The sequence below is a fragment of the Tachypleus tridentatus genome, chromosome 12 (genome assembly GCF_004210375.1).
Source record: "Tachypleus tridentatus isolate NWPU-2018 chromosome 12, ASM421037v1, whole genome shotgun sequence".
Taxonomy (NCBI): domain Eukaryota; kingdom Metazoa; phylum Arthropoda; class Merostomata; order Xiphosura; family Limulidae; genus Tachypleus; species Tachypleus tridentatus.
This window is the reverse complement of record NC_134836.1, coordinates 40,607,388-40,628,163: the sequence shown is the minus strand read 5'-3', so window position 1 is coordinate 40,628,163 and position 20,776 is coordinate 40,607,388. Positions and strand designations below refer to the sequence as shown.

Genomic DNA, 20,776 nt, shown 5'->3' with positions numbered 1-20,776 from the left:
ACAAACTATTACTCCCCCCTGGAACACATTCCAAGCATTATTACATATGTATACAAAATAAAACATGATTGCAATAAATGTGCTACCCATTCTACAGTTGAAATTAAAAGGTGAATTTCAGAAAATTTTCAATGTTCTTATATTATTGAAACATTTCTTTTTTAGCTTCTCTATGTACTAATGTGTAATATTGTAAAGCTATTAAAAATATATTTGTTTCTAACTGAATATTTTATTCCTTTAATAGGACTGTTTATGACATAAAAGCAAAAGTGCTCTGTTTGAAATAATTTAAACTTTAAATTGTCTCTAACTCCTACCTACTTGAAATGTTTTCCACTAAACATAGATTTTAATAGATAAGGTGATAAATTTATAATTTCTTTCCTTTTTCTTTTCAACCACAATTTTTAAATAAGCATGTTTTTCATTCTACATTTATCATACAAAGTTATTTCAATAAAGCTCTAAAAGAATATCTGAAATGTATTTATTTTTTTGTTCAGTTCTTTTTAAAATAACTTAAAACCAAAATATCTAGATGCATTGATTCAATGGATCTGAAATATGATTTGTTTTTTTATGTATCAAAACCATATTTACTGGAAAAAAGTGTTTGAGCTTGACATGAACTTTCTACTTAATATTTATCATCTCTAAATTAATATATTTTCATATCTGGTACACACATGAATTGTCAGCTTTGGAATTCAAATAGATTTATTTAAGATTTGTTTTTAAAGAAACTATCAAAAACTCTTAGATTTATTTTACATTTCATTTACAGACTTTTACATCTTCCTACATTCTTGGAAAACTATCCAATAAAATACCTTAATTAGCTTCAATTTTTATGATCATTGACACATAACATTTTGGCTATACCAAAAATAAAAAAGTCAATATTTCTCTAGTGAAATGAGAATATTTCATTTAATATATACAAAAAAATCTAACACTTTTATCTTCAATTATACATATATCTTTTCACATTCATTTTCAATTATTCTCATTTGCCCATTCAAGCTATTATTTAAGTAAAAGTTGCCCAACAAATAGCAGTTTTTTTTGCTAGAATATAACTTTATATGACTGACTATAAAATGATCAATATTATGCTTTTATTTCTCTGTGATTTTTTCTACAAAAGATATTTCTTTATCAATCACAACTGCAATATCATACATCAAACGAACTATAAAATGATAAATCGTGTTAAGACTAACTATGATGGAAATTATCCACAAACATTTTTTCCTAGCTATGATTTTATCATTAGGCTCCAATCTCTGATTTGGAGATATACCTTTTCTTTAAATACAATTTTCTACGGTACTAATGATTTTTCTAAATTTTTATTCCTTGTATGAGATTCAAAATGAGCAAAAACTCAATTACATCGAAAACAATGTTCTAAGAATTCTTAGGTGAAGAAGGTGCTCTCATTTAACTTACACTCATAAAACTACCTGTTTCTCTACATGGTATGAAGGTGTATTAACATTATAAACCAAGCAATATATAATACATTCATGTTGTTCTTTGGCCTTGGCAAACAAAGTCTTTCTCTCTCTGTGTGTGTATACTTGGTTTAGCTAAATAGTATTATGGTTCCAGCTGATTACATATTTCCCACTTTAAACATCGCTGATATTTTGTACATGCAAAAACTAGTTTCAAAGTTTTTACACTTTAAGTTTGTTTTCAAAGCATCATATGTATATGAAAAAACTAATTAAATCAGTGGGAAAAAATCTAACCTACCTAACTTACATCTTGGATTAAAATAAACAATGTTAAGTCATGATTTGGCTTACATGGACTAATATTTTAATATAACATGCACATTAAAGACTTGAAACATAATCCAATTGTCTCATTAAGATTTATCTTATATCCTAGTGTAACTATCACTTTTTATATTTTTCATGGCATACAAAAAATAGTCTTGGTCTTGACAGTTTAATTTTAAAGAATATGGTAGATTTTAATAAAATACTGCTACAAGGTGAAATCATTAACTTTTTCACTTTCTTATCCTAAACTTACAACCCTCAATAATTTCATTTTTTTTTCAATATGATTCAAAAAGCTTGTTAGAAACAGTTTTTCTTAAGAAACATGTTTTTAAAGTGTATACTTAATCCAAAAGCCAAAAAAAACAGTTTTGAGAATACTTACAGCTGTAATGCTGAAAGCATCATCAAACTGCTGCATACAAATACTGACAACAGCTGATGCCAGTAACAGCATTATAAGAGGATTCTTGAACTGGAAAACACAATTAATGATAATTAATCAAACATAAACACATGTAAAAACTAGTATGTTTAGCTGAGTTAAATATACAAAAAAACAAAAACTTGTTTGTTAATTACTGCATGAAAGAAATCAGACTTGCACTATATGAACCATATACAGGAAGACTGATGTTAGTATGATATGAGTGAAGACAAAGGAGGATGATACATTAAGTTTATTATTCATATACTGTTTTCACTAGTCTGAATACTCACAATGAACAATTAACTGATCTTCTTTTCTACTGGGTAACATTTTAAATTTTTATGGTGTATTAATTTCATGCTTCATAACATTTCTACCAAAACTTTTTTTTTTGCATGTTTCATCACCCATTACAGTACCGTAGTCAGCCATACAATAACAGTATCTTAATTAACAACACCAACTAAAGCTGGTTATTCATTACAGTACATAATGCTTATATCTTGGAATGCTTTCATCATCATGATTCGTAGAGCAAATGAAACTACATCACTTTCCTCTGACTTCATCGCACCCACCAATATAGTGAGTGTGTGAAGCATGATGAATTCTAGTAGTCTATAGTCAGATAATATACTTTCTGGATAAGACAGCTCAAATACAAATATTTGTGGGAAGTAATAAATCTGTTCCTTAAATCTGTAAACAAAGAAAATAGGCACTAAATATAATTATAAATATAATTATAATTTTATAATTATAAAAAAAAAAGAAAAAAAAGAAGAGAGAAACTGAAAGTACAATTGAAAAAAAAGTATAATTAGGACTGGTTGTGACACATAATTAGGACTGATTGTGACACAACAAAGTTGATTGCAATATGATACAAGATAGATATTATACTGGATATGTAACGACACAATCATCTTGGCAGTTTGTATAATCCTGAATGGACAATCTTGTGGAAGAAGCCAATTTATTAGATTTATTTAGTATTCTTAAAGACCCTCCAGTGTGCCTGAATATTTTGCTACTTATACTGTAATAAATTTTAATTTCTAGTAAGCAAATATACAAAACAATGTATAACATTTTCATTGTTTTTACTGAATAGTAAAATCCATTTTTGTTTCAGCATTACTAAAGCTAAACGATATCTTAAAAGTTAACAGTTCAAATTCTTATGGTATAGACCATAAATTTACTATACTGTTCAAATTTGTGTGAATAATTACAAGCAGGTTTAATAAAATTAATAAACGGTATCAGTAGCATTAAACTTTAAAATTATGATTGTTGTGCAAGTATTACTAACTATTAAAATTAGATTAAGCTTAACAAGTGTACAGTCACTTTTTTTCTGTAATTCAACTTATCAGTAGGCTATAAAGTAGTCTTAATAAACAGTACATAAATGTCACATAAATGCTAGTTATCTGTCATTTCTGTATTTTAAAGACCAAGTTAATTACTGTAGTGTGACAACAGAGTAGTTATAAAATAACAATATATTTAGTCCTAAGCAATTATAGTTAATAGCATTTTCAATAAGCAAGTTGTACTTACATTATTTAAGATGTTATTTATTCATTCATAAATAAACATGTAGTTGTGAAGGGCCTATAGTTTGAAGGGTGTAACATAAGTGTGCTTCATTTGAGAAATCAGGTCTGATGTACACGTTAAAAACAAAAAAAACTAGTAATAAAGAGGTGCCAATTGTTTGTACAGTTTGTAGATTAAAGAAAATTGAGACTATCCTAAATAAAATAAAGGAGACAGAGAAAAAAGTGTGTAAACTATAAGAACAGAAGTCGAACTTAGAGGAATTTAACCTTTTACATGCATGATGTATTACAAGATATAACCATGTGTTTCTACACCCTGAGTACAGAAATTTAAAACAAAACATTTTCTCTCTGTTCCATTTGCATGCAGAGCATGCTCAAGTAAGTAATTCATCTTTTCCTTACTATAGCTGCATAAGGGTCCACTAACTGGTCATTAAACAAGTTTGTTAGTTGTTTTTTTTTTGCTGGAAACAAGCTGTGACTTTATTCCTGATGTCCTGGAATAGAAGGCTGTCTTTATTTACTATGAATCATGTATTGATCTATGGTTTCCAAATCCTTACATTTGAACACATAATAATGTGAGTAACTCAGCTTTGCTTGTATACTGTATTCAAAGCCAGGTTCTTCACTGTTAGGCACATTTTGTAGGGATTTTTAGATTTAGAATTTTTGGGCATGGTTGTTTTCATAAATTCTGTGTGGTCTTTCAAAATGTTTGGGTTAAGTATGTTTTTACCTTAAAACTTCAGTTGTTTCACTTTAACATGTAGAGCTTATATTTTTAGTTTAATTTGATTTTTTAGCTTATAGGGGTTTCATATTGAACTAGTGAAAGGAAATTAATGCACTTTTTCTTTTCTTTTTTACATTCTCTAGCCAGTTTGGTACATTCACAACTAACACTTGCACTTATCTTGTAGCAGTGTAACCGTATTTGAAAGTTGATTATATCTATTTAATAAGAATTATGGTTTTGTGCATTTGGTATTCTGACTTGAAGCTTGTGGGACTTCACTGCTAAGGCAAGTGCAAATAAGAGCCAATTACAAACAAGTTGGACACAAAATTCCAATTAAAAAAAAAAAAAAAGAGTGCAAATTGAGGAAGAAGTAAACTTATGAACCTTGGAGAATATAAGCATTGGTACAGACAAGGAAGATTAATGACTGGATGCCAATCTCGTTTTAACAGAACCAAAAACAAACAGGAATAAAAACTCTGAAGAACTATCACAACTCTCTCACTACTCCCAGACTCAGATAACCCTAGAAATAAGCTCTGAATCCAGATAAACTACAGGAAACAGAAACCATACAGGATGGGTTTGGAGAAGGTATAAACTGAATGACAAATTTTAACCAAAGAACCTATAAAACTTCTGGACCCATAGCTAGGGTTATCAAAAATTCTTGCAACTTAGACCCAAAACACCCCTAAGGGTGTACAATAATCACCAATGATGCTGGCAATTCAAATAAGCAGTAGAAACCTTGGATGCAGACAGAATGTATTCTGAGTAACAATGTACCAAGGAGCTAATGTTAGAAGTCAGGAATCAAATGTAGGGGCAGAACTATGCCTCCCATGTAGGATAACATGAAATTCAAGACTCAAATAAAAACTGGGAGGAGTGTATAAATCAAATATTTTAACCAACTTGCATGCTAGCAATTGATTCAACATAAAACTATATATGTGAACTCCACCTTAGAACCCCAAAATTCAAGAAGCAGAAGTATTTTTTTAGAGTAAAAAAAATGCTTCCACCTGGTGGTGGTGAGCAAAATCACACAATCAAAGAATCAACACAAGAAAAATGATTCAAAGGCAGCTTATCCCAAACTTGCTTCTTTTGCATTTTTCATAGATCATTTAAAGACTGTGATGATTATCATTGACTGAAATAGCATTTAGCAAGGTAAAGTAACTTTTCTTGTAAGAGCAAAGGAACTTTGAGCTATTTGCCTATATGTAGCTGCTTCATGTGTGAAATACAAGTCAGCTTTTGGTCAAAGATAAGCTTCAAGAATTTTGTCTCAGGGGCCACAGAAAGCACACCTTCTCCAAGGCAGAGCTCAGGATGAGAATGAATACCCCATTGGCAGCAGAAATGCATGCAAATGGTTTTAGTGAGAAAAGGTAAAAACCATCTGCTGTGGTCCACTTCAGTAAATGATTAAGGGCAATCTGTAGCTGCCATTCATGTAAACCTCATGTTCAATGACTGACATGAGATGTGAAATTCATCGACATAGAAGAGGTTTGCAACTGTATTGGAGGTTGTCCACTGATGGAATTAGTCTTTATAATGAAGTGTGACACTCAAGATACAGCCCTGTGTGATACCAAGTTCCTGGGGGTAAGAACAGGAAAGTGTCAAATCCACACAAACTTGGAATTGCTGGTCCATTAAAAAATGTTTAATGCTAAAGTTCCATGAGAATAAAGGGGCAATTAAAGTCATAGAGATGATCAGCCTGGAAGAAAAGAAGCAATCGTTCTCCCCGTGTCTTGATCACTAAGAAGGTAGTGGTTAAAGCAGAAGTGCTAGATGCATGAAAAAAGCTTTTGCAGAGTATCAGCAATGCTTTGGACATCAGCAACTTCCTAACCATCAGAGAGCAAGATTGAAAGGGGGCAGAAATATACTATCCACTGATATCTTTCAAATCTTGTCCCATATGATCTTGGAACTCATGGTAGAAGAGATGCTAGATCTATATTTAATCCTAGATTCCTTCTAACTTTGATGTCTGACCTACCCAGCATGTCCACTGAAAAGAAATGAGGTTCAAAAGTGTGGGATACCTACAAAAGGTATTCCAGGCCTGTTTTTTGAGTCTTCTGTGCCATATGGATGGATGTTTAGATCCCAGGAGGTAGACTGAAAGCACAGAACTATCTGGGAGATCCCCTCATCATGTACAGAAATACATCTCAAGGAAAAACCATGACATTTGAGTAATAGCTATAAGAGGTATATTTTGGAAAGTATTTTTATTATTACTGTTGTTTACTAACAGTCTCAAAGGACGTAGATGTTCTTTCTTGAATATTTAATTTTATGCATTCTATATTTTATTTTCACTGTTAGAGATTTCCTTTTTTGTACAGCACAGTGTGTTACACTACCCTACTAATTTCATACTTTCATTTTTTTCTTACGTACCTTTTAGTGTTGAGCAAGTGGTTTATTGGATAAAGGGTGAATTACTTCAAATGCTTGATTTTATTTACATTTATAGAAATACACAATTCAGATTTATTTTTCAGCAGTTTTAAAATTTGGGATGGCCTAAAAATATAGTTGGGGGCAAATGGGTCTTGGAAGATTTTACCATGTGTTTGCTACTCCCTCAGTTAATGTGTAATTTTTTATAATTTCTTTTTTTTTTTTTATGGTTCAGTTAGACTGATTATTTCTCCATGCAGAGGTGCAAATACACATGGTTTCACATGAAGTTAGGTGGGAGCTTTTCCAAGGCTGGAAGCTTGCAAATACCTTTGGCAGTTCACATGAGCTTCAGAGTAAAACAATAACTTATTCTGTGTGAGGACGTGATTTAATTTAGTTGATGGAACAACTTGAATGTACAATAGACTCCTTGTTCTCCATAAAGTTACGTTGTGTCAAATCATGTTAAAAAAAATTACATCCACAAATTAATGAGAAGGATACTTTAAAAAATTAGTACTTTTACAATAAAATTAAAGATAATGAGAAGTTAGTGTATACATTTTGTGCACTGCTACAACCATATAACAAAAAAAAGTGTCCACATCAATGTTCAATACATTTGAAACTAAATAGTTAAATACAGCATTATGTCTACTGTTAAGTTTGTTTTCAATCTTTTGTTCTTTTCTAAATGTTTATTAGATGAGCAGCCAATATGAATGAATACCTTTATTGTTGTTTTTAAATTTTATGTTTATGTTAACTGTACATGCAATTGCAACTGCACAAAAGAACACACTGATATGTGTAGTAACTGTGAATGAGAGAGAATGTGGTGAAAACTGGCATATTAAATAACTTTATTAAAAGAAAATCTTAGTGTGTTGCAATACCACAAATTCACCAAATTATGTTGCACTTTAAATTTTAATTCCTGTTGTTAAAACTACATTATTTATATAGAGAGCTTTAGAAAAATGGCACAATGAAATTTCAATCATACACTAAAGTTGTATTCACTTTCAGTAAATTATTTTATTTACCTGTTCAATATATTTCTTCCATAAAGGATCATCTGGTTTTACTTCAAACTCATTATAACCATATAACAACAGACGGTTTTGGGCTTCACTCCATGTCAGACCACGCCATAAATCAGTCTTAAGTTGTTCTGCTATATCTTCGTATGGAACACTGCATGCATCATAAGGAACCATATTTTTTGTTGCAGATGGTGGTGTTACTGGTTCTCTTTCACACTTGAAGAAGGAAAAAAAAAATCTTTAGAAATTAAATAACAGCAAAAAAAGATAATTAATTACTGTGGATTCCACAAAAATTACTTGCTAAGTGTTTAGTATGCAACTGTTGTGTTGATCTCCAGTAATAATTATTAAACTACTAAAGATACTTAAAGTTTCCCAGAGGTTTATCCATTTAACTTATGATACAGAAAGGAATTAATATTTAAATCAACATTATTCATTCACACTGACATCCATATTTTCTTCATTTACTTTAATTTCAATGTTCTAGAGCTTCTCAAAGGAAGTGAAAGTTTAGTAAATCATTCTTTGAATGCACTAATCATCGTTACATTAAATCAACATACAAATATAATAATTTTGTCTACTGAATGCATAACTCCATTCATGTAAACAATTAAATCATAATATCAAAACCAAGTTAAATGCAGCCCCTCACATTCTGCTATATGAATAATATGCTTGCATTTACATGTCTGGTACTTTTCTAAAATATTTCTTGATCAAACACTATAAATCTCAAATTGTCAGAAAGGTATTTGTACAAGAAGTTCAAATTCTATATCAGTTTTTAATTCAAAACCAAAGCACTTTTTTTTTAATTGCTTAGTCATCTGGCTTTGATTTCAAGTTTAGTTTTCAAATTTGCACAGTATTTCCTAAAAACAACACTCAACCTGTGTGTAATTACTTACAAAAAAGATCAGATAAACAACTGCCACCTAAACATTTGACATAATGGTGCTTCTCCAAGTGGACAATCTGGGGTGGTGATTTTTTGGTAAATTACAATAAATACTGTGTATTTTACAATACTGCCAATATTAATTTTAAAATTTATGTTAATGTGTGAAACACAAAATTTGACTTTCTGCATTTTTACTACCCTCATTACAAAACTTATATTAATCATGTGTTGAGGTGGTGATTCTTCGGATGAACAACTCTTCAGGTGATGAAAAAAAATATATACATAAATACAATTTTTAAGGGCTTTCTCAATTTATTTAGGCCTAAAATATACATGCTCAGTTCATTCACAACCTTACACTTTTCATTTTTTTTAAATCTATTTACATATTTATCAACAGAAGTTTATATTCGTAACAATATTACATTTACTTTACAATACATTTGTTTCACACACACACACATCTATAAAACACGTGCTTTACAATACATTTGTTTCACACACACACATCTATAAACACATTCTTTACAATACGTTTGTTTCACACACATCTATAAACACGTGCTTTACAATACGTTTGTTTCACACACATCTATAAACATATGTTTTACAATACATTTGTTTCACACACACACACACACATCTATAAACACATGCTTTACAATATGTTTGTTTCACACACATCTACAAACACATGTACTTTACAATATGTTTGTTTCATACACATCTAAAAACACATTTACTTTACAATAAGTTTGTTTCATATACATCTGTGAACACATTTACTTTACAATAAGTTTGCTTCATATACATCTGTGAACACATTTACTTTACAATAAGTTGGTTTCATATACATCTGTGAACACATTTATTTTACAATAAGTTTGTTTCATATACATCTGTGAACACATTTACTTTACAATAAGTTTGTTTCATATACATCTGTGAACACATTTACTTTACAATAAGTTTGTTTCATATACATCTGTGAACACATTTACTTTACAATAAGTTTGTTTCATATACATCTGTGAACACATTTACTTTACAATAAGTTTGTTTCATATACATCTGTGAACACATTTACTTTTACAATAAGTTTGTTTCATATACATCTGTGAACACATTTACTTTACAATAAGTTTGCTTCATATACATCTGTGAACACATTTACTTTACAATAAGTTTGTTTCATATACATCTATAAACCCATTTTAGCTACTTTTTCTTTAGTAAGGGTTTTATTCATTTTTGAGTTACTGTTTAAATTCAAAAACACATTATACACTGAACAATAATAACTGTTTCTTACTCTATATGATATTACACATCATTAGTTGACTTGTTTATTTTATGTATAGTTTTACAAAATAAGGTTGTGTATGTGAGTTTGTTTGCCTGACTGCAATTTTCTTAAAACAAACTAGGATTTATTTTTCTAACACAATGCCTGCAAGAAAGCATAATTTAAATGATGTGTGCAAAAATGGAAGAATGGGAAAGTCTGAGCAAAGGGCATGAAAATTACCACAAATATTTTGCAGATCATAGATAGTTTATGAATACAAGTTAAAATACCAATTAAAATTTACAAAAAGCAAAGTTATCAAACAATTTAGTATTGTACTGAAATAAGGACAAATAATATGGCTTCAAAAACTTACTTATTACCTCTTTTACTCAAGTTTGTTAGTTGGTTGGTTGATTTAGCATTTTATGGCACAAAGCAGCAACGCTATCTACACCAAACGTCCAGTAAAAAAGTAAATATAGTAAACTTCATGAAAGGAAATGAAGGTAAAACAAAACAGCATTGAAAAACAGAAAAAGTATAAAACCAATGTTGACACCTAGTCTACAATGTCAAGAGAGAAAGCAGAGTAAGAGAAGTTGTAAAGTACTTACTCTAGCATAATGGTAATGAACATAACCCTTCAGGAAGACTAACAGGTAAGTTCAAGAACCACCGTCAGTCACCTGAAGTTGGCTTTTCCAGTCCTGGTTCCGGGTTATGTGTCATTACAGCCATTATCAAAAATGTAATAATGTACATTTATTTACAATAAATGTTGGCTTTTCCAGTCCTGGTTCCAGGTTATGTGTCATTACAGCCATTATCAAAAGGTAAAATAAGAAAAGTGTTAAAAGACATATAGCAAAATCATAATAATGATTAACCAAATGTCCAGTAAAAAAGTAAAAGTAAAGTAAATGTAGTAAAATACATAAAAAGAAAAGAAGAAAAAAACAAAACAGCAATTAAAAGACACAAATGGCATAAAACCAATGTTAACATCCAGTCTACAATGTTAAGAGAGAAACTACAGTAATAGAAGTTATAAAGGACTTTCTGTAACATAATGGTAATGATCATAACCTACCAGGAAAACTAACAGGTAAGTACAAGAACCACCGTCAGTCACCTGAAGTTTCCTTTCCAGTCCTGGATCTAGGTTGTGTGTCATTATGGCCAGTATCAAAAAGTAAAGTAATAAAAGTGTTAAAAGACATGCAGCAAAATTGTAATAATAAATCGCCAGGACGACCAACAGGTAGTTCAAACGGATAGTTCAAACAGCAGTGTTAGTCACCTGAAGTTGGCCTTTCCAGTCCTGGTGTCGAGTTATTTAATGTCATGGCCATTTTCCAATTTCAAATCAAACTAGAGAGATTGAGAGGAAACCACAATTAAAAAGGTGTGATAAATAAATATCAAACACTTAAATGACATTAAAAAAAGCATTAAAAAACTAAAAACTTTATCAAGGTAGACAATGTCACCATCACTGATAACACTGTCTAATGTTATGGACAAACCTTGGGACAGAACATGTTTAAAATAGTGCAGTCACTGAGAGTCGTAACGATGGCAAGAAAGTAAAATGTGGCTTAGAGTGGTTTGAGTGTTACACAAACTACACACTGGTGCAACAATTCTAGATAAAAGAAAAGGATGAGTTAAAAAACTGTGAACAATGCATAGTCTAGTGAGAACAACTTCCTCCTTCTGAACCTTATGGAAGCTAGATGGCCAAAGCCCAATAAAGGGTTTTATTTGAAAAGCTTGTTGTCGCGTTGCTCACTCCAAGTCGACTGCCAGCTGGCAGGGAGCCGAGCCTTGAATACAGGACCATAGTCCATGTACGGAATAGGAACAGTGGTGTTAGTGCCAGAGCAGGTAGATTTAGCTGCCGTGTCTGCAAGCTCGTTCCCGCGAATACCAACATAGCCTGATATCCAGAAAATCTGGATAGAAGTAGATGTTAATGAGATATGGGCCAGTCGGTTTTGAATATCAGCGAGAACAGGGTGTGAGCTAACGTGAAGAAATTCCAGGGCTAGTAGAGAACTAAGCAAGTCAGTATAAATAGTGTAGTTGGAGTACTGCTTAGCTTCAATATGATCCAGGGCAAGAGAAATGGCATACAGTTCAGCAGTGAACACAAAAGCTGTAGAGGGGATTCTGTGTGCAACCACAAAACCATGGCAGAGCCCACAGAGTTACCTGATTTGGAACCATCCTTATAAATTGAAAAGGAAAAATTGTTCGAAAGATGTTCAGTACTTCCAATTTGGGGACTGTAATAAACCATAGTGGGATGGGCTGACCAGTAGATTCTGCAATGTTATCCAAGGACAGACCCAACTCATCCAATTGCGCCTGGATGCGAAGGCCAAGAGGATGAATGGCAGATGGTCTGTTCTGAAAAAGTATGGCCCTCCAAGGAAGAAAAACATATCCCCAAGTGGGATGCTTCAGTAAGGAACAAAGTTTTGAAGAATATAGTAAAGATAGTTGCAAATGGCAAAGGTGCAGAGAAGGTTCATGAGATTCCATGTGTAAGCTCTGAACTGGGGAGGTGCGGAAAGCCCCAGTGCAGAGTCAAAGTCCTTGATGATAAATGGGGTCTAGCATCTTTAAGGCTGAGGATCTGGCAGAGCCATAGACCACTGATCCATCGTCGAGTTTCGATCTAATAAGAGCATGATATATCTGTAACATAGAACATCGATCCACTCCCCAACTGGCGGTACAGAGGACATGGAGAATGTTCAGTGCTCTTATGCATTTGACCTGTAGCTGCTTTAAGTGTGGTATAAAGGTCAGCTTACGGTAAAAGATAAGCCCCAAGAACTTGGTCTCAGGGACCACTGGCAGCGAAACTTCACCAATACAGAGTTCAGGATCAGGGTGAATATCCTGTTGGCAGAAAAAGTGCATGCAAATGGTTTTAGAAAGAGAGAAATTAAACATGTTCGCCATGATCCACTTCAGTACATGATTGAGAGCAGTTTGTAGTTGTTACTCAATATATCTCATGTTCGACAACTGACACAAGATGTGAAAGTTGTTGACATAGAGCCCGTTTGCAACAGTGAGAGGGAGTTGTTCAGCGATGGCATTAATCTTTATAATGAAAAGTGTGACACTCAAAACACAGCCCTGATGGACCCCAAGTTCCTGTAGAAAAGAACAGGAAAGTGTCGAACCCACACAAACTTGGAATCTCCTGTCCATTAAAAAAATTTTAATAAACATGGGTAAATGGCCACGTAACCCATATACGTGGAGGTCTCACAAAATTCCATACCTCCATGTTGTGTCACAAGCCTTCTCAATGTCAAAGAATATTGATACAAGATGTTGTCATTTGAGAAAGGCTTCTCTGATTGATGTTTCAAGTCAAATTAGGTGGTCCGTGGTGAAGTGCTGTTGTCGGAACCCACACTGGGTGGGCAAGAGGAGGTGGTTTGATACAAGAAACCAAACAAGACAAGCATTAACCATCCTCTCTAAGGTCTTACAGAGACAGCTCGTAAAAGCAATTGGACAGTAGTTTGAAGGAATATTGGAATCTTTTCCAGGCTTAGAGAAAGGTAAGATAATAGCCTGGTGCCAGGCATTAGGAAAAACATTCTCCTGCCAGATCCGGTTGAGAACCATTAGAAGAATATCAAGAGAAGCAGGAGAGAGATAGCACAGCATGTCATGGTGTACATCATCAGGTCCAACAGATGTACTGCTGGATCAATGAAGAGCCATTTTCAGTTCCACCAGTGTAAAGGGACAATTATAGTCAAAGAGACAGTCAGTTCAAAAGGAAAAAGGTGAACGTTCTGCCCGAGTCTTGATGGCCAAGAAGGTGGAGGAACAAGCAGAAGTGTTAAATACCTGGCAAAAGCTTTTACCTAGAGTATCAGCGATGCTCTGAACATCAGCCACCTACTGACCAGAGTAAAATAGAATTGTAGTGCCCATTGACCTTCTGAATCCTGTCCCATATGACCTTGGAACTGGTGGTAGAAGATATGCTAGTTGTGAACTTAATCCAAGATTCCTTCTGGCTTTGACGTCTTACCCACCTAGCATGTGCACAGGCCCGTTGGAAAGTGACGATTTTCGAAAGTGTGGGATATCTACGAAAAGTATCCCAAGCCCATTTTTGAGCCTTCCATGCTAAGTGGCAAGCAGGATTCCCCCATGGACGAGGATATTGTGGAAAACATGTTGAGGTTTTAGGAATACACTGAACAGCTGCTTGTATAATACAGCCAGTTACCGCTGCCACACAGTTGTCTATTGATGACTGATTCACAATGGCAGGATCAAGTTCTGCGAGAGCAGTGAAAGTGGACCAGTCTGCCTGATCCAGCTTCCACCGGGGTACGCGAGTAGGGTGGCATCAATCACGGCCAGTCTCCCTCAAAAGTATAGGAAAATGATCACTGCCTAGTGGATTTTTGTCAACCCTCCATGAAAAATGGGAGAATAATGACGGGGAGCAAACTAAGAGATCAATAGCGGTAAAAATCTGACTAGGTGCATGAAAATAAGTGGAAGAACCAGTATTGAAAAGAAAAAGTTTGTGATCAGAGAGCATATGCTCTACAGAGTGACCCCTCCCATCAATAACAGCACTTCCCCAGAGGAGATAATGTCCATTAAAGTCCCCCAGGAGTAGAAAGGGAGGTGGCAACTGTTCAACGAGAGCATCAAGGTCTGATTGATCATATGTCTCTCCAGGGGACAGGTAGAGAGAACAAACAGTGATGGTATGACCCAAGGAAACACGGATGGCTACGGCTTCCAAGGGTGTGCTGAGTGACAAAGACAGGGTGGGCACATGCTGATCAACCAATAGTGCCACCCCTCCATGTACTCGTCCATCACACAGCCTGTCATTTCTGTACAGAGAAAACTGCCGAATGGTGACTGTATCAGCAGGTTTTAGAAATGTTTCTTGTAAGGAAAGACATTCAGGATGGTAAGAAGCAATCAGTGTTTTGAAAGCATCCAGATTAGAATGTAAGCCTTGACATTACCATTGTATCAAGGTGGCCATTTTTAATGATGGGTAGGCGAAGTGGCTGGAGAACCCTTCTGTTTATGACCACGTCTTTTTTCCTTACTGTCCTTAGTCAGAAAAGGTCTTTCAACCTCCATGGATCCTGCCCTGGGTCGATTGGGCAGGTCTTTGTTATTGGAAAGGGATTCCAGTGACTGAGGATATGAATGAATGATTGTTTTGCCTCTTGAGGTGGGAGAAAAAAGATGTATCAGAAGAAATGCCTGTATTTGAAACTGAAGGATGTGGATCTTGAGGTTTGTTGGAATGTATGGGAGGAACAGAGATGGGTGTGAAAGTCGATTGATCAACTTTTTTAACCATGGAGGTCAAAAGCCTTTTCATTTGTTTTGAAAATGATTCTCTTAGAGGCACAGAGAGATCTGTCTGCACTCCCAGTGTAGTTGTGGAACGAAGTGCAGCAGCATATGTCCGAGATGGAGTGGTGGGCAGGAATTTCCGAGCCTCAGGATAACTAATGTTATGAGTCGTTTTCAAACACTGCACCTCTTTTTCCTCCAATCATTTTGGGCAAGAACAAAAGTAGGAAGGGTGAGTACCATTGCAGTTGATGCAATGTGAGTCCATGTCACATTCATAGGCATCATGGTCCTTGCCACCACAACAAGCACATGTCAGGGAACCACAACATGATGTCTTTGAGTAGCCGATCCTCTGACATTGGAAACATCGGAGAGGTTTTGGAATGTATGGCCGTACCCTGCAAATTAGATAACCTGTCTTGATGGTGGCAGATTCACATGATGATGTAAATGTCAAAACAAGGGTATCTGTTGGCAGTGTAACTCCATCTTTGCGAGTGGAGATGCACCTCAATGCAGAAACTACTTGAGTGGAGAGACCAGCAAGAATCTCTGACTCGGGGACGTTCTTCAAATCCCCTCTCAACAATAACTCCTCATGATGAATGCAAGGTAGCATGAGGGGTAACCTCAATAGGTATATCCCCAATTGCCATTTAATTCAAGAGGAATTCACTGTGTTGGATTGTAGATGTTTCAACTAATATGTCTCCAGATCGAAGCTTCTTTACTGACTTTGGAGAGCCAGTAAGACCCTCTCGTCCCTTCTGAATAAAAAAGGGGGACAATTGCCCTAAAGGTTTTTCTGAAAGCGAATGTAATATAAGAAAATGAGGTATGTGTATTACAGATGTTGAAGATTGCTGCTCAGAGTCTTCAAGATGTGGTCGCTTACCTATTGACTGTTTATTCACTATTTTATTTAAATCTTTTTAAGGAGTATCCATAGGAAAAGAGAAAAATTTCTGTACCCACTGACCCCACCCACCATGGAGCCCTACGAGAGGATGCATTAGAATGTCATGCAAGGACAATGCAACAACGCCAGGGTTTCGTGAGCACTATACCCAAACACCAGCATCAGGGACAATATCCACATCACCCGTTGAAAACTTCCAACACTGGTACTTGGTTGACTATAGCCCAAGTGGACCAGCTGATTAACCCAAGGGGGGCCACCCAAAGGCCGCCCATCTACAGGAATTCAAGGCCAAAGTGGTGTGTTAGGGTTGAACCCCTCAACCACCAGAATCCTCTCCTCCCCTTCATGGTTCATCACGCACAGCAAACACGTGGGTGGATGTTTAGATCCCAGAGAAGGTAACCAGATAGAACAGAACCTTCCCTGGGAGGTCCCCTCACCACATACAGGAATTCAAACCGAGGGGAAATATTAGTTGAAATCAAGATTCTTGATAACTGTGAAAACTGTAACTTGAAGAATACTCAATACATTGTTTATCACCTTAATTTTCTGGTGTTTAGTATTAAGTCATCAGTTCATAACTTGTATTTTTAAATGGGTAGTTCAAACTTTGGTTCATTTCTTCTGGGCAAACAAGTTTATAAGCTACACAATTTTGAATTACCTATGTGCATGTGTTTGTGCTTATATGCAAGGTAAACATTATCTAAGGAGTTAATATTTAAATAAAAAAGAACTGCATTACAAACAGCAAAATCAAACACAGAAGAAAATAAAACATTTATAATATAAAACAAGCCTTAAACAATAACACTGCACAGCAAAACAAAGTCACCAGGGTACAGGTTATAGTAAAAGGTATAGAGGCTTATTTTTGGAAATGGCTGCAGCACCAAAACATACATAGCAGCAGAAATACACTGTCTGTCAGTCTTATCGTCCACTTGCAAAGCCTCACATATAAAGAAAAATATTACAAGTAAGATAAGAAAATATTTAAAATAAAATAAAAGAGCAAGATGTGTGCACTCAAGCTCACAAAGTCCCACATTTACCTCACCTTTCCCTGCTTACAGACAGTTGTAGGAAGATTTATGCTTTCAGAATAAACAAAGCAATAAATAAAGAAATAACAATCTTACCATTGAGTTGGTTGGTAAATAAACTACATCTCCTGAAGACCCCATTATGGTAGTTTAAAGGTCATATTAATAAAGTAATATTAGTAGCACAGCAAACAATGTACACATATATACTAAAATAAGACCCCTATTGGGCTTTCTAAACAAGTATGACAACCACACTCTACTCAACTTTAAATTCACAAATAATTTGTTAATTTACCCATTTCCTATTCCACAATTTTAGTACTTTGTTCAGATACTTAGGATATATATTTAAGAGATAAAACTTTTTCATTTCAGTATTGTCAGACTTTATAAATGAAAACACAATATTTTATTTGTCAAGCACACTATCTGTCACATTGCAAAGAAAAACATGTTATATGTATAACATAGTACATTTACCATACTGCAAATAAAAACATTTTATATGTAAAACACAGTACATTTACCATATTGCAAAGAAAAATAGGTCAAACACTACATCTACCATATACACTGCTAATGAGGCCTTTTATCTAATAATAATTCTGAAATCCACCATGGCATTAAACTAATAATACTGTTACTAACAGCTGCAAAGATGAGACCACTTTCAGTCATAAATTGTGTGGATGCTTTCAAGTCCACCAAATTCTTTTGAAACTTCTTGCACGTTATAAACATTACTACTTCCTTATTTACAATAATATCTATCATTTTTTAAAGCTGAAACCAAACTCAATTGTTGAAAAAATCAATAAATTTCCCTCATGAGGCTCACTTTGATGCCACTGTTTAATGTTCTTTGGATTTGCCTTATTAAATCAAATACTACGTTAAAAATAATAAAACCAGTATCATTTTAAGGCACGCTAGTTACTTTTGGTGAGTAGCATATTTTAAAAATAATGGTTTAACAAATTTCGTACTATCCGATATAATAATATATTCCAACGGCCATTGCATTAATGATCAACATTTAAAACTAATTTTATTTTGTACCAAATGGCACAAAACCCATATACACGCTGTTTAATGGATGGTACATCATACAACACTGGCAGCAATATGATACACTTATACAGCTACTTTGCAACTCTTCACTTACTCTTACAGTCCTATATTTTCACTTATAACTTACAGAAGTTAGATAAACCTTAATTACAATACCTTTATCTCCTTCTGTGGTGGTAAATGAAGCCCTACTTCAGCCAGAAATTCTTTTACGTTTTTATCTGCTTCCTTCTTAACAAATAGTTCCCTTAAACATTCATCGCTTACACTGCTCATTGCGATGTTAATTATTTTATCTACTCTACATTCTTAATGCTATATCTTGAAAACGTGAAAATTTCAAGCACAAGAGTACACTACCTATTCAATTTACCACGGTAAAAACATGGTGAATGAACTCCCTTACATTTACGACACCAGACCATGGCTTGCCTGGTTGTAGTATTAAAGGGATCGCTGGTATAATTACATGATATTTTATTTTAAAATAATGTTTGAATTTTCTTTTTGCAGAGCCACATCATGAAACCTGCTGAGTCCACCAAGGAGAATCGAACTCTCATTTTAACGTTTTAAGTCCGTTAAAAATAATGAAATCAGCTTATAATGAGTCAATAATAATTCTTGATGACAAAAAACGCACTTGAAATAAAAATGTATCTCAGAACGGCTTGTAAGGGTATTAACACTTTTACCTACACCATTTTTTACCCAGGACATGTTTGATGAAGTATGGTTTGCCATTTACCACAATCAAGGGAAAGTCAACTTTCCAAAAGCACTTAAGTAATAAAATTCTTTTCTTACATAATATTCTTTATTGAATTCGATTCCTATGAAAATGGGGCCTCGTAATCCGAGGGTCGCGGGTTCGCGCCCGCGTCGCGCTAAACATGCTCGCCCTCCCAGCCGTGGGGGTGTATATGTGACGGTCAATCCCACTATTTGTTGGTAAAAGAGTAGCCCAAGAGTTGGCGGTGGGTGGTGATGACTAGCTGCCTTCCCTCTAGTCTTATACTGCTAAATTAGGGACGGCTAGCACAGATAGCCCTCGAGTAGCTTTGTGCGAAATTCCAAAAACAAACAAACAAACCTATGAAAATGTAAAAGAAACATGATAAATAATCACCTTCCCAATGGCTCAACAATAAGTTTAAAATTGTGGTGAGCAGTGTGCAGACCTAAAAAGTGAATTAAAATTTATTGTAATAGTGAATTGAGAAAAATTCTAATAAATTGACTTTTTTTTGGGAGGGGGGGGCTCCCAGTAGCTCTGCAGTACGTTTCAGGTTTACAACGGTAAAAAATGATATTTACTAGTTGTGATGGGCAGAGCACAGATAGTCCAGTGAGTAGCATTGTGCTAATTTAAAACACAACAAAACTAAATTATCTTTAGGAAAAATGTGACACAGAGGGCTGTCTCTAGTACCTCGTTAAAACTTTGGAGCGCTTCGACAGTATTAAGTGACATTTCTGAATCTTCTGATTATTCCTAAATATAGGAAGAAGTCGACAGAGTTGAATATTTTTATGTTATTTAGAACAGCATATATAATCATATAAAATACTAATGACCAAACGTTCTTATTTTATAATTTTTTTAAGTTGCTGTACTTAGTCGTATATATATTTTGCTCTTTCGACGTCAAATTTGGAAATCGTAAATATAATTTAACTTTGGAAAAACTGATCATAGTATCACATGTGATGTCTTCAAATAAAATTAATTTTCTTTAGGGCAATGAGCTAAATCTGCTGAATAATAGGAGTTTCATTAAGATATTTATCAAGGAATAATTGTAAACTTTCTGACAAATTCAATTTATGACAACGAATTAATGATTTTTGAAACATTTAGAACTTAAAGCACAAATGAGCAATTTTCATTACTTACACTATACAAATATAGTGGTGTGTGTGTGTGGTAATTGCTTGTTTGACAAATGATCGTTTTTACTGTACCATAAATAATTTATACAGATTGTGCACCTTACGTCAGCCTCTTCAGTTTTCCAGTGTTCTTTGGAATTTTACAATTAAGGAAGTGGTGGGAAAATATTCCATATTTCACTTTCCCACGGAATTTATTTCATAGCTACATCTTTTTTTTATATTTTGAAGTTC

At 34.1% G+C, this 20,776-nt stretch overlaps 1 protein-coding gene across 1 annotated transcript in view; it reads right to left on the bottom strand.

The window, feature by feature from the left end:
- The window catches only part of SPoCk (secretory pathway calcium atpase), a 74,587-nt gene extending 55,520 nt beyond the window's left edge, over nucleotides 1–19,067 (bottom strand). The window contains 3 exon segments of the mRNA XM_076468992.1: nucleotides 2,182–2,271; nucleotides 8,022–8,237; nucleotides 18,806–19,067. Coding sequence (XP_076325107.1) covers nucleotides 2,182–2,271; nucleotides 8,022–8,237; nucleotides 18,806–18,925 — 426 coding nt within the window. The 5' untranslated portion in view covers nucleotides 18,926–19,067.
- Between the last annotated feature and the right edge of the window lie 1,709 nt (nucleotides 19,068–20,776).